This window comes from Schistocerca nitens, chromosome 1, assembly GCF_023898315.1.
Source record: "Schistocerca nitens isolate TAMUIC-IGC-003100 chromosome 1, iqSchNite1.1, whole genome shotgun sequence".
In the NCBI taxonomy this organism is placed as follows: Eukaryota; Metazoa; Arthropoda; class Insecta; order Orthoptera; family Acrididae; genus Schistocerca; species Schistocerca nitens.
Genome location: NC_064614.1, coordinates 462,705,819 through 462,730,572, shown reverse-complemented (window position 1 = coordinate 462,730,572; position 24,754 = coordinate 462,705,819). Strand labels below are relative to the sequence as shown.

Genomic DNA, 24,754 nt, shown 5'->3' with positions numbered 1-24,754 from the left:
TTCCAGGAGTGTAGATTCAAGAGAAGTCAAAACCTACCTGATAAAGAAAAACTCAAAAAAAGAGAAAAATCACGTAAGGAGAACAATGAAAGATGCGTTCAATGACTTTCAAAGTAAAATTTTGCCAACCGATCTAAGCAAAAACCCTAAGAAACTTTGGTGTTACTAAAATCAGTAAGCGGTTCAAAAACCTCTCTATCTTCACTTACTCAGTGACCATACTGCATGGAAACGGAACATAACAGAGAGCACGCCAAACTTCTGAATTCCGTCATCCGAAAGTGTTTCACCGTGGAAGACCGTAAAACGGTGCCTCCTTTCAGTTGCCGTACGAACGTCGAAATAACAAATACTGAGGCAGCCGATGGCGGAATATAAAAGCAACTACAATTGCGTATCAGCGGAAAGGCATCAGGACTAGACGAGATAGGAACTTGCTCCCTTTCTAGTAGCAGTTTATTGCCGGTCGCTGGAGCAACAAGGAGTACCTAATAACTGGAAAAAAGCGCAGGTCATTCCCATTTTCAAGAAGGATCGTAAAACAGATGCGCATAATTATAGGCCTATATCGTTGAAGTCAATCTGTTGTAGAATTATGGACCATGTTTTATCCTCAAGAATTATGACGTTTTTGAAGAACGAAACCTCCTCTATTGTAATCAACATGGATTCCGCAAACAGAGATCTTGCTAAACTCAGCTCTCTCGGTTCCTCCATGAGATCCATAGCGCTGTGGATAACAGCGCTTAGGTTGATACTGCGTCCTTTGACTGCAGGAAGGCATTTAAAAGCGTCCCGCACTGTTGTTTCCCGAAAAAAATACGAACTTACGGAGTACTGGACGAGATTTACGACTGGGTTGAAGACTTCCTTCCGGACGGAACTCTATACGTTGCTCTTAACGGAAGAAAATCGAAACTACCTTTGCAGGTAGTTTCCACAGTACCCCAAAGAAGAGTAATAGGACCGTTACTGTTTATCATGTATAGGAATGATGTAGCAAAAAGCGAAAGCGTCGGAAGCTCTTTAATAAGACTGTTTGCGGATGACGCGGCTATCTATGAGAAAACAGCAACGCCAGAAGACAGTAACGATTTGCAGAATTACCTGCAGACTGTTGATGAATGGTGCAGGCTCTGGCAGTTGGCCCTGGACATAAGTAAATGTAACATATTGCGTATGCATATGGAAAGTAATCCATTACTTTACAACTACACTATTTACGTTAATGATCGAAGCAGACGAAATGAATTAAAATTTGCGCTTGCTTGTTCGGCAGAAATGCTAACCATTACACCACCGCAGTACGATGGTTAACGTTGCTGCATGAACTACCTAAGTTGAATGCCCCCCCCCCCCTCCAACACAAACTTCAGTTCATTTTTCCCTTACATATTGTCACTACTGCCAGGGATCTCCGATATTGGCAAGCATCCCATCATTGGACGTAATGGGACATCCTTGTACCATCGGTGATCTTAAAGATCTTATAATTAAATGTTTCCCTGAGATATTTAGGTCTCTTTTTATCATCTACGATAATGATCGAAGCAGATGAAATGAATTAAAATTTGTACCGCGGCCGGGACTCGAAAACGGGTCTTCTTGCTTGTTAGACAGAATTGCTAACCATTACTCCAGCGCAGTCTAATAGCTAACTTTTCTGCACGAACTATCTAAGCAAGAAGACCCGGGTTCGAGTCGCGGACACAGCACAAATTTTAATTCATTTCGTCTGCTTCGATCATTATCGTAGATACTAAAAAGAGACTTAAATGTCTCAGGGAAACATTTAATTATAATATCTATAAGATCACCAATGGTACAAGGACGTCCCATTACGTCCAATGCTGAGGTCCTTGCCAATATCAGAGAGCCCTTGCAGTAGTGACAATATGTAAGGGAAAAGTGAATTGAAGTTTGTGTTGGGGAGGGCACTCAGCTTAGTTAGTTCGTGCAGCAATGTTAACCAACATGCTGCAGTGGTGTAATGGTTAGCACTTCTGCCCAGCAAGCAACAAAACCCGGTTTCGAGTCCTAGCCACTGCACGAATTTTAATTCATTTCGTCTGCTTCGGTCATTATCGTAGATAATAAAAAGATACTAAAAAGTCTCAGGGAAACATTTAGTTAACTACACTATTGATTACAAATTGTTGGAAACAATATCCATCGTAAAATACCTAGGACTAACTATACAAGTGGAATGATTTCATAAAAGGAAGCAGTAGAAAAGCAGATTCCACACTGAAATTCCTAGAAAGAATCTCAAGAAACTGTAACTCATCCACAAAGGACGTGGCTTAAAACGCGCATTCAACCGATTGTTGAGTGTTGTTCATTAATCTGTGATCTTTATCAGATTGCACTGATAGAAGAGATAGAGAAGATCCAACGGCATCGTTTAGCCGGCCTGGAGTGTTACGGAGATGCTCAACACACTCCAGTGGCAGACGCTACAAGAGAGGCGTTGTGCATCACGGAGAGGTTTACTATTGAAATTCCGAGAGAGCACTTTCCTGGACGAGTCGGACAACATGTTACTTCCTCCCACATACACCTCACGGCATGACCACGACGAGAAAATGGGAGAAATTACAGTTAATACAAAAGCTTACCGAGAATAATTCATCCCATCCACCATTCGCGAGTGGAACAGGGGAGGGGGCATCAGTAAGTGGTACGAGAAGTTTCCTCCGCTACACACCGTCACGTGGCTTGCAGAATACGATGTAAGTGTAGATATATAAGGGGCGATCAAAATGTTTCCGTTCAAAGACCGTGCGGTCCAGAATCGGTATGCCAATCAGGCAAAATCGCCGTCAGCATTGAGACAATCATACCACCGACGCACCAGGTTGAAGATAAGTGATAAAATCGAATGTGGTGCTGCATGAAGAAATATGTAACAGCCTTTTTCACATCCTCGACCGACGGAAATCATCCACCCTTCAAGTTCCTGTTTAAGGATCCGAAGGCGTGACAGTCGCATGGGAAGAGATCAGAACTATAGGGTGGTGCTCGAATGTCTCCACTTGCCCATAATGGACGAGGATGGTCTCCCAGATAGATAGGCGTCTCGTGGCGAATCGCGATCAGCACGGAACTTGGCGCACCATTCCACAACGGTGGTTTTCCACAGACATGCTGCCTCACACACATTCTTCATTCTGCGAAGGATGTCTACCAGTGTTTTTCCTTCGGCAGCCAAGAAAAGTATAATAGCACATTGTTCCTGATTGCAAGCCTTTGGTAATAATGTCGCCTTAGTTCACTTTCCCGCATTTACCACTTGCGCGTCAGAAAGACAGGAATGCCACGCTAATTCCTTGCCAACATGTCGGTGCTAATGTACCCGCATTTGAATCGCGCTATTTTACGTATACGCTGAAGTAACACACTGAAAAGGAATCTTTCTATCGCGCCTTGTATGTGTAGACTTAAGCTGTGCGGCGCACTCATAGCTGTGTTCACGGAAAACGAGTTCTGTGATAGCGGAAAATAATTATTTGCTCACCGATTTCCTCTGGGTTTACGACGACGAAGGCGTCTTCAGAGGGCATATCTGCAATGCTGACCTCCCGCTGCTCCTGCATCCAGGTGGTCGTGGTCATTGTGGAGACGTCCATGTCGTTTCGGGTCATCAACATGATGGGCACCCACCACAGCTGCTTGTCCTTGTTTGGTGCATCGTGAGGCCTCTCCCGTAAGAACATGTGCTGTAACACAACGTGCACCATTTATGTACTTAATTGTGTAGCCCACTGAAAGAATGAAGGCAGATGTACAACACAGATTTAGTAAACCAACAGAGTCAGCTGACTGTGGTGTCTTGTGAAACCTACTGAAGCTGGACCCGGAGTACAGTCTTAAGGAATAGAGAAGTGATATCAGTAATAACACAAATTGCCTGAGACTGACAGTAAAAGCATTCTGGAAGTGACAGAGAGCATGCATAAAAACGTATATGTGACAAGCAATAGTGAACTATTATCACTGACCATACGGACGTTCACCCGTCTTCAGTGGACAAGCTACTTCCAAATTCGAAATTTTAAATTTTTTGTATATGTGTCATTTAGAGATGTCTTTCTGGGGTTGATAATTTTATCCCAGGACTTCACATATTTCCGAAATTGTTTCGTATGAATAAGGAAAAGTTTCCGGGACGTTATACTTCGTGGGCTTTGAATTTATTGACGAGTTTCATTGCATCTTTAGACAGAATATTTTGGGTTGTTGATAGAGTAAGGAATTTTTCGTTTATTTCGACAGAGAATGATTCTGCGACAGTAAAAGAAAATTTTGTGTGACAACTGCCACTATTTCAGAGGATAAAAGCCATTCGATATTTCTTGGCGAGCATCAGTAATGTTTAGAGGAAACTTTCAGTTGTGGAGCTATGTCGCTTCTGTGACTGTGTATGCAGCTACCTGAGGCTTTATCACAACATTCCTTAAAGTTCCTGAATATTCATGTGTTATTTGTAGAGACGGTTATTGTCTTTGTAGATATTACGATTAATGTACCAATGTTACGAAAAAATCATCAAGGTATAGCAAGAGTAATAATGTTTTTTATCACAAATATATTTGACAAATAAAAGGCAATCTAACATTTAATTTGACACATAAACATAAATAAAGGCAGAGGGACACACTGTGACAATTGAGATATTTAGTAACTCTTCTAGTTAAAAAAAGTTTGAAAACAGCCTCAGTTACGACCCAGTGAAACGTGAGGTTATGTGAGAGAAATTTGCGTGAAAGTCCAATGAAAATGTTTTCGTGTATACCACCTACTCACAGAGATTTCCAGAACAGCACAGATGTAACAAATTGTCGCAGAATGTCGTAACTGAAATTAATGGCTTGATGAACTACAAAACATATGCACCAATATTTGTCTTCAAAATAGAAACAAGGTCTTCCACCAAAACCTCATGCAAGAAACGTTTTCAGTATGGAAATGGAAATGAACGTATGGCGTCAGTGGCCGGGAGTTCCCAGTCGGGAAGGACAGCACAACACCCAGTCCCTGATGGGAGAAAATCTCAGTCCCCAGCCGGGAATCGAACCTGGGCCCCCACGCGTGGAATTCCAATGCGCTGACCATTCAGCTACTGGGGCGGACTTTTTCAGTATAATTAACCGTAACTTGCCACGGCAATTATTTCTCTTGCGAAATTTACAATTAACGGGCTGTTTGCACATAAAGGAGAAACGCTCATGGGTTTACTAAATTAACTTCCACAGTGATTCCAACAATGCAAGGTGATGTGGGTACCCAATGTTCATTTGTGCTACGAAACTGATACTGGAGGGGTCTGAAATCGTAATATAATTCATTTTAACGTACTAAAACATTTGAAATTTTTACTCTAGGAGTTTTTTCCGAACCATTAGAATGGCAATTAACCTGGTATCTATGTCCACTTGTAAACAATTTCAGTTGGCTTCGCGAAGTAAACGTCTCTAGTCTTGGAGGTAAATGATCGGTATGGTATAGTAGAATATCATGTCACGGGAACAGTTATGACAAGTGTATCACTGGACACCAACAACTGTGTTAATCTCCATCAGTGTTAGAGAGTAACCCATTACAAATGAGGATGGACACGTGGTAGCAGCACCGTGGCTGCCCATCCCCTAGAGCGCAACGTTGTGCGGCCTATCTTCAAAAGAAGATATCTTGGCACTTAAGTGGGCGATGCGGGCCAGTACGTTCTGTGCTGACGTCATTGCGATGCACTGCAGGTGTGTATTGGCCATGGCGATCTGCCAGCTGTCTTATTTTAAAATCTGCAAATACCGCCCTTGGAGTAGCGAACCGGTTAGTAACAAACTAATAATGTTGCGACGGAAGGCCAGTGTTCTTGGTCCTTATAAGTGCAGCAAGCTCCATCGATATGACGTAACGAACTTTTTGTCCGAGGACAAAGCTAAGAAGAGGACGTTCCAATTAAATCAGACTACATGAAACGTCGGATAAGATCAGCGTGTATGGAAATTTAGTTTCGAACTCCAAGTAATATGCAACGGACGATGTGCGAAAGATTTTGATAGTATAACACAGTTAAAGGACAAAATTCTGCTCTCACTAGTTGATAGGCAACGTACGACTGCAGGAAGTTCAGATACCGCATTAACGGTGATTCTTAATGGGGCAGATAACTGTCGCGGTGTGTAACGACAATATCACAGAAACTCTTTGAACTCAAACCTTATAAAGTCGTTAGAATTAAACTATTAATCTTCAGTATCTACTATCAGTGATGTGCCGGCAGAAGTGCCAACACCGTGTTGTTTGAGGAAGCCGAAATGCACGCTATAAACTCACGCAGGATGGCGTGAGGTCTGAAACAGGATACTTAATTAATGCTATAAAGAAAAGTACGTAGCTGCCGGAATACTTAACTTTAATCAACAATTGGTGAACATTGGTCTTGTTACTGTACATGCTTCATTAGATACATAGCAAAGGATAAATGCCGCCTTGCTAGGTCGTAGCAATTGACTAAGCTGAAAGCTATGCTAACTATCGTCTCGGCTAAGGAGAGCGTAATTCTCAGTGAACCTTTCCTAGCAACGTCGGCTGTACAACTGGGGCGAGTGCTAGTAAGTCTCTCTAGACCTGCCGTGTGGCGGCGCTCGGTCTGCAATTACTGACAGTGGCCACACGCGGGTCCGACGTATACTAATGGACCGACGTATACTACCACCTAGCAAGTGTGGTGTCTGGCGGTGACACCACAATCAGTAAACAGGATTTGAACTGTTTAAGAGATAGGCATATGGTTGTACTGCATCGTTTCAGTCAGAATAATTTCATAAGCCTCGTCCTCATTATGCATCTTACGTACTTGTCGTTCTGGTTTTCGTGATACGTGTTTGCTCGTTTCGAGTTACTAGCGTCATCTGGTGAACACCCAGTCTGTTCATTTGTTTGTCTGTAAATATCCTTTGCTGTTCAATCCTACGTTTAATCATGAGTGGTGGATGTCAGTGTTTCTACAATTCAAATGTTTTGTCAGGCAACCACAGCGTGGATGGTCTAAAATATTGTAAACTTAACTTGGTGGGGTAGTTTAGCAGAGTCAACGTAACTCTCTCCACAACACTGCGATTTGATAGTGGTACCGTTTTGGTTAAAGCCACGTTCGACACTCTTGCCACTAGCTGGGTACCTCTCGTGGACTGGTTCGTTCCAGTCAGGATTCAGGTATTTCAGTGTGTTATCTTAACTTGTAGAAGCGAACAGTCTGCTGTATGTGGATATTAGTTTGACAGGATGGGCGCTATGTCACTCCGTATTATGGTCAAATGGTTGGCACTGGGCACTATGCGTCTTAACTTCTAAGGTCATCAGTCGCCTAGAACTTAGAACTACTTAAACCTAACCTAACCTAAGGACATCACACACATCCATGCCCGAGGCAGGATTCGAACCTGCGACCGTAGCGGTCGCTCGGCTCCAGACTGTAGCGCCTAGAACCGCACGGCCACTCCGGCCGGCCTGTAATGGTCATTTTAATTAATTTTATGTGGGAGAGCAGTTGGATAGCCTCGGCTTTGTGTGAACTCATCATCATACCGCGTGTTCGGAGTCAGGTGCCTTCAGCATTGGGACCTCGTTTCTTGTTCAATGTGTTTGCTTAGTAATATCAGTGTTGCGTGGGAAATTCTTCATGAAGTTAACGCCTTTTTGAAATGATCATCCTTTGTGCTTAGCGTCGTAACCTATGTCTACCATGTCGCTACATGCTCAGGATCTAGTAGTTTATGCATAGTGCTCATATGGTTTCTGTAGTCCATGAAATTGTGTTTCGAACAAACCCCAACACCCGTCGAGAATTGTTGCCATTACGCCTTCCTTAGATTTTTAATAAAATGTTTCAGATTACTTGCACTTCGAATAACAGCGGTTACGTACCATTACTTTCGTTCTCTACTAGTTTTAATTGTCAGCGGGGGTAAAATAAGTCGTTTCTACTTTCCCTTATCGTGCGAGCGTTTGTGAATTATGTGATCTTTGTGGTGACTGTGTTTGAAAGCTTAGTCTCTCCGAAGCGAGTCTGAATCCAACCTAGATTCCGTGTATCTTTCTAAGTGACCTCCAAGCAAAAGTCTTCGGTAATAATGTGTTTATGTATGTAATTTGGATTTCTGTGCGATAAAGGTGTTGTAAGGGTCTGTTGGTGAGGATCCCACGTGTTTGATTGGCCACCGTTCATTATAAAAGGAATCAATGTAACTTCCTGGCAGATTAAAACTGTATGCCAGACCGAGACTTGACCTTTGCCTTTCGCGGAAAAGTGCTATATCAGCTGAGCTACCCAAGCACGACTCACTCCCCGTCCTCAGAGCTTCACTTCTGTCAGTACCTCGTCTCCTACTTTCCAAACTTCACAGAAGCTCTCCTGCGAACCTTGTAGAACTAGCACTCCTGGAAGAAAGGATATTGCGGAGAAATGGCTTAGCCACAGCCTGGAGGAATCACTGTGTTTCGGTAACTGATTTGCTATTCGGTAACTGAGTTGCTATCACCTGATCTTCTATTCTTCTACATGTTCTTAGTCACAAGTGAGAATTATGCATACCACGTGAGAATTAGGGCTAACCTAAACGTGAGAAACCGTACGCAAGCTTGGTTGTTGCTTTATCCATTGTGCTAATTGACTAATTAGTTTCACGTGTTGTTGGGCCATATCCGTTGCCTGTTCAATCTCTGATCCAAGCATGCTCATCAGCGAACGTAGCGCAACTGGAAATTCACGTAATCATCTATATTTAAGTGGGTATTAGATCCGCTATTCGCTTTGCCGCTGCATTGCTAGACAAACAAAGACAAAACGTGACATTATTAAACCGAAGGACGTCTTTCAGCACCAGGCACATATTCCATCACTGTTGGAATCACTGTGAGTTGCAGGCATATGAGTGTGTTACATTCCTTAAAAGCAGCACATCAAATGAACATCTTGTTTGGGAAACATTGGAGGTAGTACGGGAGAGTGCTCTACATAGAAATAGGATTTTTTTCTGGTCGGTGTCTCAGTCTAGTGACACTTATTAAGATCACATGGAGGTATGCGCAGTAGAGACATCTATAAGTAACTTCAGGCATTATCTGTTGGTTTTGTTGTTCTGCGACATGAGGTTGGGTTTTGTGCAGCATTTGGGAATAATCAGCAACTAGTTGAATAAAATAAATTTAATTTCTTAACCACTTTTGGGCAGTTAGTGCCCTTCTTCAGAAGGTCATACTGTACGTATCGCATTATTTGCGACTGTCAACAATAAAATGGATACAACAAAATGCCGTGGTCATGTGCTTCGTAGTGCCCATACAAAAATGGTATAAAGAAGAACTTCATGTTAAATTTGTTTGCTTAATAATGTCTGTGTTGTGTAGGAATCACGCAGGGAACGTCCACCTCGGCTACACAAATAAGTCGGAGGTGGCGGAGAATTGCATCATCGAAGAATACCGATCGCCTTCTTTATACCATTTGTGTAAAGGCGCTATAAACCACATGATCATGGAATTTTGCTGTATGCAAGTTATTGTTGGCATTCGCTCTAATAATGGGCTGGGTATAATCTTCTGGAGAAGGGCACCAAGTGCCCGAAACCGGTTAAGAAATTAAATTTGTTTTTGGCAACTAGTTGCTGATAATAGGACGAGGAATACCACCTTTTGCAAGACACCTTTTTTCTCTTTTGTTTCACCCAGACATGTTTCAGCACTTTTTTTGCTACCTTCGGTGGGTTATTTTTTATTTTCTAACTGTAAAATTGTTGTTACTTATCAACATTTAGTGAAACTTGTGGTACCTAATATTTACAATTGTCAATGAATAATTGTTGTAAAATATTATACATCATTTGTTCATAGTTCACAGTTGAGATATGTATTAACGACCTCATGCACTGTGTGTTGTTTATAATATTATTTCAATGTTCTAATTGGCAAAAGGGTGGATGTATGCATTAGTTTACATACCCTACGTGATGCATAAACTAAGCATACATCCATCTTTTGTCAATTAAGGTATAAATAGAACCTTGACATAATGTTATAAACAACACACAGTACATCAGGTCGTTAATACATATCTCAATTGTAAGCTACGAACAAATGACGTACAATATTTTACAACAATTATTCATTCACAATTGTAAATATCATGTACCAAAAGTTTCGCTAAATGTTAATATCTAACAACAATTTTACAGTTAGAAAATAAAAAATGACCCACTGAAGATAGCACAAAAAGTGCTGAAACATGTCTGGGTGAAACGAAACAGAAAAAAGGTGTCTTGCATAAGGCGGAATTCCCCGCCCTATTTTCGTAGCAAGCACGGACATAACAAGAAGAACTGAAATACCACGAGATGATTAGTTGTTGATTATTTCGATATATACATCTACACTTTCTGAGAATGGATAGAATACTAAATTTGTCAATATATTTAGATTTATACATTTAAGTGCTTTAAAATACATTAAAGGTACTTCATCTACATCTATTTCGAAGGTATTGAGAGTTCTTCATTTATAGAATTTCATGGTGAGTAAAATTCTACATATCTTTAAAAATAGTTATAAAAAGTGTGGACTCTTAATGTGCAATTCTTCAGTCGTGAACCATTACGTATGTACTTTGAAACGGTAGATCTACTACTATGGAACGTGTCATATTTACAAATGAACTGAGTTTCTTTACTGTCTTAACAATTTTACTTTTCCCGAATATGACAACTTTTGTTATTTTTTTATAGCTTTTATTTGAAAATGTGTTTCATTGAATTGATTTTTGATAATATTCTGCGTATCTTGATTTCCCTTACTGATTTTTGGGGTTTCGCAGAGTAATAATGTAACAGACAGACTACTGAAAATGACTTTTGTTGTTCCAAGACGACTGGTATCAACAGTCTGTTGCTCCCATCATCTGATCTAGGAGAAAAACATAGATAATGGGAGGGGGCAGGAGGGGGTTGCAAGAGGACGAGAATTCATACCACGGCTGACATGAGATATATAAAATTCCACTTATCTTAGGGAATTTGTTATAAAATTGCCTTGTTACATCACATGAAGTCCCACATATACATGCCTTGATAAAAAAAAATCCAGTTGATAAAACGCACACAGTCAATAAAAAGGCACGCAGATGCTAAAATCTTGGAACAATAAAAGTGTATACACTGCGATCACTAACTACAGAGTCTGTACATTTTAAACCATACGATCGCCCCACAATACAGCATGTGTACCCTACAAAATAGACTATTACATACAGTGCTGGCAAGATATTCACAATTGTAGCACTTTCAAATTGCAGTAGATTATTTGTTCCTTGGTACATGACCATTTAGTACCTTGGAACACTTTTTCACTTTTGGAAAAAAAACTTACTTTTCTGCAGTATTGTTTTGTGATTTTCGGAAAGACTGCAGCACATTAAAAGTCAAACTGTCACTTAAAAGTAGAATAAGAAAATATATTAAAATTCAATTGCAGAGCTGGCTGGAGGGGGAAGTCTGAAAAATATTCCAAGATACAACACTACACTCTACTCAAGAATTCTTCTCCCATAATCAGCCGAATGATATATTTGTTTCGGAGCGAGGTTTCGAAAAGTTTCCTACTTGTCATTTTCTGGCGAACTGTCTGGACTCCAAACGAAGATGACAGTGAGGACTTTGTGTTCCTGCCGTACGCTAGACCGCCAACATCCAAGATCGCCGTAAACTTGGACTAGCATAATGTAAAGACAGTTCTCCTCTCTGCGAGCAAAACTAGGGTCATGCTTGGTAGCATGAAGTATGCTTTAGGACTAAAAACATCGGGCGTGTACCACATCACTTGTAAGTGTAGCTGCCAGTACACCGGCCAAACGCAGCTCTGCAACTCACAGAGATGTGCAGAACAAGCTAGGAAAGTCCACCTCGGCTACACAAAAAATGTCGGCGTTGGCGAAGAATAGCATCTTCGTAGGATACTCGTTCAACTTCGAAGACAAAAAGGTTTTATGTCGCGCCAGGAGTTTCTGGGATTCCATAATGAAGGAATTTCCTAGATACCGAAAAGCTTATGTTCACCGATCAGCACAGTTTTAGAAACCATCGCTCGTGTGAAACTCAGCTTGATCTTACCTCACGTGATATACTACGAACTATGTATAAAGGTAAAAGGTAGATTATATACACTCCTGGAAATTGAAACAAGAACACCGTGAATTCATTGTCCCAGGAAGGGGAAACTTTATTGACACATTCCTGGGGTCAGATACATCACATGATCACACTGACAGAACCACAGGCACATAGACACAGGCAACAGAGCATGCACAATGTCGGCACTAGCACAGTGTATATCCACCTTTCGCAGCAATGCAGGCTGCTATTCTCCCATGGAGACGATCGTAGAGATGCTGGATGTAGTCCTGTGGAACGGCTTGCCATGCCATTTCCACCTGGCGCCTCAGTTGGACCAGCGTTCGTGCTGGACGTGCAGACCGCGTGAGACGACGCTTCATCCAGTCCCAAACATGCTCAATGGGGGACAGATCCGGAGATCTTGCTGGCCAGGGTAGTTGACTTACACCTTCTAGAGCACGTTGGGTGGCACGGGATACATGCGGACGTGCATTGTCCTGTTGGAACAGCAAGTTCCCTTGCCGGTCTAGGAATGGTAGAACGATGGGTTCGATGACGGTTTGGATGTACCGTGCACTATTCAGTGTCCCCTCGACGATCACCAGTGGTGTACGGCCAGTGTAGGAGATCGCTCCCCACACCATGATGCCGGGTGTTGGCCCTGTGTGCCTCGGTCGTATGCAGTCCTGATTGTGGCGCTCACCTGCACGGCGCCAAACACGCATACGACCATCATTGGCACCAAGGCAGAAGCGACTCTCATCGCTGAAGACGACACGTCTCGATTCGTCCCTCCATTCACGCCTGTCGCGACACCACTGGAGGCGGGCTGCACGATGTTGGGGCGTGAGCGGAAGCCGGCCTAACGGTGTGCGGGACCGTAGCCCAGCTTCATGGAGACGGTTGCGAATGGTCCTCGCCGATACCCCAGGAGCAACAGTGTCCCTAATTTGCTGGGAAGTGGCGGTGCGGTCCCCTACGGCACTGCGTAGGATCCTACGGTCTTGGCGTGCATCCGTGCGTCGCTGCGGTCCGGTCCCAGGTCGACGGGCACGTGCACCTTCCGCCGACCACTGGCGACAACATCGATGTACTGTGGAGACCTCACGCCCCACGTGTTGAGCAATTCGGCGGTACGTCCACCCGGCCTCCCGCATGCCCACTATACGCCCTCGCTCAAAGTCCGTCAACTGCACATACGGTTGACGTCCACGCTGTCGCGGCATGCTACCAGTGTTAAAGACTGCGATGGAGCTCCGTATGCCACGGCAAACTGGCTGACACTGACGGCGGCGGTGCACAAATGCTGCGCAGCTAGCGCCATTCGACGGCCAACACCGCGGTTCCTGGTGTGTCCGCTGTGCCGTGCGTGTGATCATTGCTTGTACAGCCCTCTCGCAGTGTCCGGAGCAAGTATGGTGGGTCTGACACACCGGTGTCAATGTGTTCTTTTTTCCATTTCCAGGAGTGTAGTTCTTAGAGTTCCGTAAAGCATTTGATAGGATACCCCTCTGCAGACTGTCAACGAAAGTATGAGCATAGGAAATGGGTTCCCAGAAATGTCAGTGGCTCGAAGATTTCCTAAGTAATAGAATCCACTATGTTGTCCTCGACAACGAATGTTCATCAGAGACAGCGGTATCGTCAGGAGGGCCACAGGGAAGTGTAATAGGATTGCTGCTATTTTCCATGTACATAAATGATTTGGCGGTCAGGGTGGGCAGTAATGTGCGGTTGTTTGCTGATGATGCTGCTGTGTGCGGGCGGTGAGATGTCAAAAATGGGAAACAGAAGGATGATACGAAATGGCTTCAACAAAACTTCCAGTTAGTGTGATGAATAGGATCTAGCTGAAAATGTATAAAAAATGTAAGTTAATGCAGATAAGAAGGGAAAGCAAACCCGTAATCTTCGGATCATATTGGCAGTGTCCTGCTTGAGACAGCCACGTCGATAAACATCTTGGTGTAACGTTGCAAAGCGATATGAAATAGAACGAGCATGTGACGATTGTGGTGGAGAAGGCGAATGGTCGACTTCGCTTTACTGGGAGAGGTTTTGGAAAGTATGGTTCGTCTGTAAAGGAGACAGCATATAGGACGCTAGTGCGACCTATTCTTGAATACTGCCCCAATGTTTGAGTTCTACACCAGGTGGGATTAAAGAAAGACATCGAAGCAATTCAGAAGTGGGCCGCTAGATTTGTTATCGGTAGGTTCGAACAACGCGCAAGTGTTACGTGGGCGACGATCTTTTCGAGAAACACATTGAGAAAATTTAGAGAACCGACATTTGAAGCTGACTGCATAACGAAGCTGCTGCCACCAACATGCATTTCGTGGAAGGACCGCGAAGATAAGATAGGAAAAATTAGGCCTCATACAGAGCCATATAGACAGTCGTTTTTCCCTCGCTCTATCTGCGAGTGGAGCAGGGCTAATAGTTGTACAGGGCACACTCCGCCACGCTCCGTAAGGCTTGCGGAGTACGTATATAGATGTAGAGGCGATATTAGCAAAAATCCCCAAGGAGCGTTCCGTGGTCAGAGCGCCAGCAGCGGACAGGAAGAATCGGCGACGCAGATCGCGGCCCCACCCCAACCAGCTCTATCGCTGCCACCTCAAACTCTCACTTCCGAGCGCTCACAATTGTCCTGCCTGCTCCGATCCCGGGAGATCAAAAAGACGACCGAGAACGATAAATAGTAGTGTCCCACAGCACCCAGTCAGATCCCCAAAAACTGACAAGAAACTTGTCGAAACGTCGTTTCGAAACTAAAATATTACTCGGTTGATTTTTCGAGAAGAATTCGTCAGTTCAGTTGGCAGTTTTACGGGAAGATGGTGTCGTTGAGTGACTGTAGGAGGATACGAGATGACTTGAACAGGATTTGTGATTGGTGTAAAGAATGGCAGCTAACTCTAAATATAGATAAATGTAAATTAATGCAGATGAATAGGAAAAGGAATCCGGTAATGTTTGAATACTCCATTAGTAGTGTAGCGCTTGACACAGTCACGTCAATTAAATATTTGGGAGCAACATTGCAGAGCGATATGAAGTGGGACAAGCAGTTGTGGGGAAGGCGGATATTCGTCTTCGGTTCGTTGGTAGAATACGACCTATTCTTGAGTACTGCTCGAGCGTTTGGGATCCCTATCATGTCGGATTGAGGGAGGACATAAAAGCAATTCAGAGGCGGGCTGCTAGATATGTTACTGGTAGGTTTGATCATCACGCGAGTGTTACGGAAATGCTTCAGCAACTCGGGTGGGAGTCTCTGGAGGAAAGGAGGCGTTCTTTTCGTGAATCGTTACTAAGTAAATTTAGAGAACCAGAATTTGAGGCTGACTGCAATACAATTTTACTGCCGCCAACTTATATTTCGCGGAAAGACCACAAAGATAAGATAAGAGAGATTAGGGCTCGTACAGAGGCATATAGATAGTCATTTTTCGCTCTTTCTGTTTGGGAGTGGAACAGAGAGAGAAGATGCTAGTTGTCGTTGGAGGTACCCTCCGCTACGCACCGTATGGTGGATTGCGGAGTATGTATGTAGAAGCAGATGAAGAGAAAGACTGTATTCACATTCACAGTAATAACTGCATTCACGTATTAGAGATCACTTACATTGCTTCGAAAATAAAGTACGCAAAATCCGGTTGCAATACAGGGTGTAACTAAAAGGTGTGGTCAAACTTTCGGGAAACATTTCTCACACGTACATGAATGAACTGTTTATATGGACATTGGCCTGTAAAAGCTTTCTTTCCGTGTTAGAGCTCATTTTTCACTTCTTTTCATAAGCACATAGACCATGGGGAAAACAAAGAAATGGAATGTATCAGTGTTACATGCAAACTTTTCTTACGTCAAAAATACCCCCTTGGTTACTTTTGGTTAGAATTAGCAGTTAGTTCAAATTCTTAGCTTTACTTCCAGTGCCTGTCGTTCCAATTGAACGAAGGAAATACTGACATGTGAGACACTTCAGTGCTTGTGTTGACATGAGATTAATTTCATTGCTTATGTTGACATGTGACAAGCTTTTCTGAGGTACTAGCTTCACGCACGTACCATCCATTGTTCAGTGTTCATCGCAAATTTGGTTTGCGTGCAGAGCAGTGGAAGTGTTCTCACATACGGAATTTACGGATGGCCAGTTGCTGTAGGGACTGGCAAACGACAATGGCCGTGGCGCTAAACGTTTCTATGGGGGAGATTTCGAGGACGACGGTGCCCCGATATGACGACGTTTGAAGCAACTGATTGTCGTCTTAGGGAACATGTGACTTTTAATCCTATTACTCCCAACTGAGGAAGGCCTACATGGACGAGGACATCTCAACCACTCAAGCAGAGGACGTACTTCTTCGTGCAGTTGACGAAAATGCTAGTGTAAGCGTAACAGTTTGCTGCGACAGGTCTACATGAGAAAGTGCTGTATCCGTACTATGCAGAGCCTGTGCAGGCACTATCAGTAGCTGATTTTCCTCTCGAGCACAGCTCTGCAAATGGTTCAGTCAGCAATGTGTGAACCCCACTGTAGTGCATATATGCTTTCCGCGGTCGAGGTTTCGTTTCAACGTGGTCAGATTGTTAATTTTCACGACGAGCACGCATGTGCTGTCGAAAGTCCTCATGAAATTGTGGAACCATGTCATCAACAAATATTTTCTGCCAACGTTTGAGCGGGAATTGGTGGTGGTAAGTTCCTATGGGACCAAACTACTGAGGTCATCGGTCCCTAGACTTACACACTACTTAAGCTAACTTACGCTAAGGACACACTCATGTCCGAAGGAAGACGGACCTCCGACGGGGGTAGTCGCGCGAACCGTTGTAAGGCGCCCTAGACCGCGCTGCGGGCAAACATTGGTGTCTGTTATGGACTCATGTTGTTCCACCCAGGCTCAACGAAGAAACATACAATAGCTTCTTAGAGCATACGCTACCTGTTCCGCTTGAACATGTGCTTTACGACTGCGACAAAAGACTTACTTCATGCACGGAGAAATTCCTCCTCATTATAGTGTTAATTGTAGGCTCCTAAATAATATATACCGTGACATACGGATAGGCAGAGGTGGGCCAATTCGTTAACCCCACGCTCTCCTGACCTAAAACCACTTTCATTTTATTTGTGCAGCACGTGAAAGCTCTTGTGTACATAATTCCGGTAGAAGAGTCGTCGTACCCGTATTGTGGGAGGCTGAGAAACAATATCCAATTGTCCAGGGATACATCAGCTCTCCAGGGACTCCATTAGACGGTGGATTGATGCATATATCTTTGCTAATGGAAGGCATTTCGAACAATCCACAGAGGTTCATGTTTCATACTATGCTGATACCTTCTTTTCCGGTGTGTTTTTCATTGTTAATGTGTTGAAGAGTTGTAGAAACTGAGCTCAGACATAGAAACAAACCGTTTGCAGACCCCTGACCAAATAACATATTTTCTTGCTCTGCGTGTGAGGAATAGTTTCTGAAAGTTTGGCTGTAGCTTTTTCTTACACCCCGTATAGGTCTTTTATTTAGTTGTAAACAAGTGCCTTTGGTACATCTACATCTACATCTTCATTTATACTCGGCAAGCCACCCAACGGTATGTGGCGGAGGGCACTTTACGTGCCACTGTCATTACCTCCCTTTCCTGTTCGAGTCGCGTATGGTTCGCGGGAAGAACGACTGCCGGAAAGCCTCCGTGCGCGCTCGAATCTCTCTAATTTTACATTCCGATCTCCTCGGTAGGTATAAGTAGGGGGAAACAATATATTCGATACCTCATCCAGAAACTCACCCTCTCGAAACCTGGACAGCAAGCTACACCGCCTCTCTTGCAGAGTCTGCCACTTGAGTGTATTAAACATCTCCGTAACGCTATCACGCTTACCAAATAACCCTGTGACGAAACGCGCCGCTCTTCTTTCGATCTTCTCTATCTCCTCTGTCAACCCGACCTGGTACGGATCCCACACTGATGAGCAATACTCAAGTATAGGCCGAACGAGTGTTTTGTAAGCCACCTCCTTTGTTGATGGACTACATTTTCTAAGGACTCTCCCAACGAACCTCAACCTGACACCCGCCTTACCATCAATTAATTTTATATGATCATTCCACTTCAAATCGTTCCGTACGCATACTCCCAGATATTTTACAGAAGTAACTGCTACCAATGTTTGTTCCGCTATCATATAATCATACAATAAAGGATCCTACTTTCTATGTATTCGCAATACATTACATTTGTCTATGTTAAGGGTCAGTTGCCACTTCCTGCACCAAGTGCCTATCCGCTGCAGATCTTCCTGCATTTCACTGCAATTTTCTAATGCTACAACTTCTCTGTATACTACAGGGAAATAAAGCGTTTGCATTAACTGTTGGACGGTTGTACGAACCTGTTCGATGTCTGCGGTGTGCTCGTCGTAGTTGCGGGTCACGGTGACGACGGGGAAGCGGTCGGGCTTGAACCACGAGTCGACGATGTAGGCGACCAGGATGGGTTCCAGCAGAGTGCCCTCTCGCCAGGCCACCTCCGTCATCACGTTGAGCAGGTCGTCCTCCGTGAACATCTTGTACTCGCTGTAAACCACGACAAATATGTCAACGCACCACACCTAAACCACTCTCCCTCACACTAAGATGTGCGGGTCACCTGTGTCACGGCGAGAACATCTACTTCTCCTTTTCTGTTAGTTGAAGTATATTATTTTCAACAAGTTAAAATTTACCTTGTTCTGCATACCGACTGAGATTAATCTCAAATTTACATAAATACATCATTCATTAAAAACTGCCATGTCACATACTCATCATCGAAAAAGATTATCAAACAAATCCCCCAAATTACAGTTGCAAAAGTAGCGATAATTTTAGTCCAAGTGTGACCAACAGACTGGTCAGTATCTTCTGAGGTTAGCACAAGCTACCCTACCAATACCACTCATCTCCCATGGTATTATCAAAACGGCGTACATAAGCCACTTCCTAAAATCAACTAAGAGTAAAATTCACACCATAATAAGAATTTTTGATATATGCTAAAGACTTTAGTTTAGGATCTTCCGTTACAACTGAATAAGGTCATATTTGTTCTGTTTGATAAAACACAAACAACTTTTATTCAGATGTAACATAGATCTTAACCTAAAATCATTGATATAATATTAATATCAATTGAAGATTAAAACATCAACAACATTAAAGAGTTATAATTATTCCCGTTGCATATACCTTCGATAACTCACAACCATATTACCACATTTCAGCCAAACCAAGACATCGAGGTATGTTACAAATTAATCTGTTACTACAACCTTCACTTCATATTCCCATTCGTTGATTTCACCAACTCACAAGCAAACTGCCAGTTTCCAACCTGATCTAGGTTCAGCGCCATAGAGTTCATCACTTTTGAATAATACCTGTAATTCTCTGAGTTATATATTTTGATTTGTTTAAATGTTGAACCCCAAATTTTGACTAAATAAGACTGGTAGAAATATTTTAATTATCTTTTGCAGTTCTTACTTTCTAATAAAACAGTTCTGAATTATTTTAAAATATATTACTCGCTATCATTTCATTTTTCCCACTCCGCTCCTGCTCGGTATCAAAACCTACCCTCATTTCACTAACACTTAGCTCGATGGGACATTAATAAGACACAGGCCGACTTACTAAAAGACATAATGCCCCAACGCCAACGTGCCCACGATCGTGTAGTCTAAAAAGCTTCCTGCCCACGAGAAGTCTGCTAGACCTTAATTTAAAGAAATTTCCGATAATGTACGTTTGGAGCAAAGCATTGTATGATAACGACATATGGACTGTGGAAAAGCCGGAACGGAAGAGAATCAAAGGATTTGAGATGTGGTGCTACGGAAGAAAGTTGGAAATTAAGTTGATTGATTAGCTAATGAATGAGGAGATTTTTCGCAGAACCGGCGAGGAAAGGAATGTATGAAAAACGTTGACAGGGACTAGGGACAAGATGACAGGACATGTGTTAAGGCATCATGCAACAACTTTCTTGGTACTAGAGAGAGAGCTGAAGATGGTAAAAACTGTAGGGGAAGGCAGGGATTGGAATACATACAGCAAATAATAGAGGACGTAGGTTACAGGTGTTACTGTGATACCAAAAGATACAGGGGAGGAATTCGTGGCGGGCCGCATCAAACCAATTAGAAGGCTAATATGACACAAAAAAGAAGGAAAGGATAACATACTTCTTATGTGGTAGAACCCAGTACGCTGTCCTCGATGGTGGGTGTTCATCGGAGGTGGGTATAATCTGGAGTGCCCCAGGGAAGTGTGGTAGGTCCGCTGTTGTTTTCTATCTACATAAATTATCTTTTGGATAGGGTGGATAGCAATGTGCGGCTGTTTGCTGATGATGCTGTGGTGTACGGGAAGGTGTCGTCGTTGAGTGACTCTAGGAGGATACAAGATGACTTGGACAGGATTTGTGATTGGTGTAAAGAATGGCAGCTAACTGTAAATGTAGATAAATGTAAATTAATGTAGATGAATAGGAAAAAGAATCCCGTAATGTCTGAATACTCCAATAGTAGTGTAGCGCTTCACACAGTCACGTCGATTAAATATTTTGGCGTAACACTGCAGAGCGATATGAAGTGGGACAAGCATGTAATGGCAGTTGTGGGGAAGGCGGATAGTCGTCTTCGGTTCATTGGTAGAATTTTGGGAAGATGTGGTTCATCTTTAAAGGAGACCGCTTATAGAAACACTAATACGACCTATTCTTGAGTACTGCTCGAGCGTTCCCTATCAGGTCGGATTGAGGGAGGACATAGAAGCAATTCAGAGGCGGGCTGCTAGATATGTTATAGGTAGGTTTGATCATCGCGCGAGTGTTACGAAAATGCTTCAGGAACTCGGGTGGGAGTCTCTGGCGGAAAGAAGGCGTTCTTTTCGTGAATCGCTACTGAGAAAATTTAGAGAACCAGCATTTGAGGTTGACTGCAGTACAATTTTATTGCCGCCAACTTATATTTCGCGCAAAGACCACAAAGATAAGATAAGACAGATTAGGGCTCGCACAGAGGCATAGACCGAGCGAGGTGGCGCAGTGGTTAGCCCATTGGACTCGCATTCGGGAGGACGACGGTTCAATCCCGTCTCCATCCATCCTGATTTAGGTTTTCCGTGATTTCCCTAAATCGTTTCAGACAAATGCCGGGATGGTTCCTTTGAAAGGGCACGGCCGATTTCCTTCCCAATCCTTCCCTAACCCGAGCTTGCGCTCCGTCTCTAATGACCTCGTTGTCGACGGGACGTTAAACACTAACCACCACCACCACAGAGGCATATAGGCAGTCATTTTTCCCTCGTTCTGTTTGGGAGTGGAACAGGGAGAGAAGATGCTACATGTGGTACGAGGTACCCTCCGCCACGCACCGTATGGTGGATTGCGGAGTATGTATGTAGATATAGATGCAGATGAAGCGGATAGTCTGAGAATCGTGTCGGTGGTCGTTGTCTTGCTATAATGTGACTTCTGGTGTGCTCTGGAGTAGTGGTAACGCTTTGACATGAACAGTTTTCCATTGCACCCGTTAAAGCTGAGAGTATGGCGGTTTTGTACAACTATGATCGTCAGTCATGGTTCTTGTCAGTACTCTAACATCCTGCTAGTTGCTCATGCAGGACAGTTTTTCGACATTCATGCTGAGGCATGACCTGAACTGTCGACCCTTCAGTGCACATTGGACGCATTTAAGTCTACTATCGATCGTCAGAAAGGTCTCGTTTGTTCCATTACAATAAGGCCATCTGCATACTATCTTTCTGCGTACGCTCCGTAACATCCCAACAGACGAATGGCACCCCTTATTTTCCTGTGTATCTCGGACGTTAGCATCTGTCTGTTACAGACTTTAGTGTTTCTAGCAGTATTTATTACGCCTGGGAGGATGTAGAACCCACCTTCAGTATATTCCTATATTTAAACATAATACTGCGCAGACACACTCGTTTTAGACTTTAGTACAACCGCCACGCATTGTCTCTTTGAGATGCTGTTCCCGTAAACAACCGCTCCAAGCGAGTTTCTACTGACCAGCTCATTAATGTCTTGGTACGTCACTACAGCCCTCAGAATAGATCCATAATGAAATCTGTCTTTAGTAACTTCGTCGTCGATTGCTCATAAAACGCTGTTCAACCTTTCTTCCTTTCATAAAAAGATACCTCTGCCTCTTGGTTTGTATGCCACTGTGAAAATTTTGTCCAGAACATAACATTTGTATTAAAATATCTCACAGATTTCTTTCAATACTTCACAGTCTTCTTCTTTCAGTCCCGAAACTACTTCTTCGCTCCCAAATACGTACACACGGTGAAAGAGAGTATCGGAAGTTCTTAAAATTTTAATGGGGCTAACTAATGGATACACGGTGTCGTTATTTGCGCACGTGTGTGTGTGTGTGTGTGTGTGTGTGTGTGTGTGTGTGCGTGTGTGTGTTTGTATGTGTGTGTTTGAGAGAGAGAGAGAGATTTTTCGGGCCAGGCGAATAAGAGAGCTAGGAAGACAGGAACGGAGTGGTGGAGACAGAGAGGTAATGAAATAATGTTACCTGGCTTGAATGAATTTTCGGATGCTGTGCACGAAAACTCGTTCGGTGAGAGTGTAGTTCAGCATGCGGAAGATCCACTGCGCTAAAATTGAGAAAGAAAGAGATACCATTGTCAGTGTCACAGTTTCAGGTTGTAATATTCTGAGAAAAGAAAATTTGTTACAAACTTTCATGTATTTTATAGCAGTCCATGTTCACTTAAATGATAATTCTGTAATATTTCACAGACTTTATGGAGTTTATGCTTGCAGCTAACACTAGCATTTATTGAGAAAACTGTGTTGCAAGTACTCACTTTTAGCAACGCGGATCTCTTCCTTCAGCGAGCCAATGAGAGAATAAGGGTGGCGTTTGCTGTATTCATAGTAGAGACTGTAGCCCATAGGAGGGATAACCCTAGACGCCGCCTGTATCCGAAAGATAAGTCCACATACAATTATTTTTAACAATACAAATATAACAGCACGCTGTTATACAACTAATTATCATTTGTAATTTATACAACGAATGTTCCAAACTTAATTTTAAACCAATGTGGCCATAAACAGTACAAGAAGAACCTACAGTTCTGACGTCCGTATGTGGCCAAAACTCTTTTTTTTTTTTTTTTTTTTTTTTTTCCTGTGTCTGTAAGAAGTTCGAGGGCTTTTCAGGAAGTAGGGAACATTTCCGTCTGATGCCGCTAGGCGCGCGCCGATCGCGTATATTTTGGTATGTGCGTGCTCGGCAGCTCAGTTTGCATCCATCCGTGACAGCGGGAACGTCTCTACGCGTCTGGTTTTTTCGCTATTCGAATTTGAAATGTGCGCTGCAGTCGAAAATCCCGCCAATTGTGAGGCGCGGTCTGTGATATGGTTTTTGTTGGCAATAAACCTAAAACCTATAGAAATTTATGGTGAACTGTGTGACGTGTAGGCAGACAACGTAATGAGTGAATGTTCCGCCCGGAAATGATTTAAAAATGGCCGAACCAACGTTCATGATGAAGAGAAGAGTGGACGCCCGAGCATTGTGACTGACGATCTTGTCGCTTAAGTTGATGAAACGATTCGTGAAAACCGTCGCTTCACATTACCGGAGCTTTCGCTTTCTTTTCCACAAGTTTCACGGACTTTGTTGTTTGAAATTGTCACTCAAAAGCTAAGCTGCCGGGGAAAGCTGACGTCCAAAATTTTGTTTTTGCACGACAATGCCCGATCTCACATGGCAAAACGCACTAAAGAACTACTTAATTCATTCAAATGGGAAATCTTCCCTCACCTGCACTACAGCCCCAATCTCGCACCAAGCGACTTGTTTCCCAAGGTGAAGAACTGGGTTGCAACGCAGCGCTTTGATCACGACGCGGAACTCCAAGCGGGCGTGACTCACTGTCTGAAGTCTCAGGCGGCAGAATTTTACGACGAAGGTCTTTCAGAGCTTGTCCACCGCTATGATAAGTGCTTCAATGTGTTTGGTGACTATGTGGAAAAGTAGTATGTCAGTCGCTCTTTCAGATGTATATAATAAAATGTATCTCTTGTACTTAGTATTTTTTAATGCCAACACGTTCCCAACTTTCGTAATAGCCCTCGTATAAACATCTCAAGCACAACAGCCGACAGATGAATAATGGAACGTGCCATAGCTGCCATATAGATGACCCACTTCCTACGAAAAGAAATTTTCATTCAATTTTTCATCTGATCCTCAAAGGTTCAATATCATCCTATAGCTCTAACACGCTAGCAGAACCAATCATTATTACTTAGTATATGTTACATATATCAGGTGTATCAGGAGAAATATTTAAACAGGTGGCAGAGTAGACTGTTTCGAATATAACACTTCCTATAACATATGCCCAATTTTTGTTTGTTACTGACTTACAGAAGGCGCTAAACGAACACAAATAATTAAGTTTGCCGTTGATTTTCATAGATTCCACCTGCGACTTCACTGCACTTTCGAACTCTCTTGACAGCACCAAGTATAGCTC

General features: G+C 43.1%; 1 protein-coding gene across 1 annotated transcript in view; it reads right to left on the bottom strand.

Moving 5' to 3' along the window:
• Positions 1-24,754, bottom strand: part of LOC126251848 (aminopeptidase N-like) — a 255,465-nt gene that overhangs the window by 109,008 nt on the left and 121,703 nt on the right. The window contains exons 8-11 of the mRNA XM_049952527.1: positions 23,072-23,183; positions 22,777-22,858; positions 18,574-18,757; positions 3,518-3,719 (exon numbers count right to left, since the gene is read on the bottom strand). Of these exons, the coding sequence (XP_049808484.1) occupies positions 3,518-3,719; positions 18,574-18,757; positions 22,777-22,858; positions 23,072-23,183 (580 nt within the window). The remainder of the gene's footprint in view (positions 1-3,517; positions 3,720-18,573; positions 18,758-22,776; positions 22,859-23,071; positions 23,184-24,754) is intronic.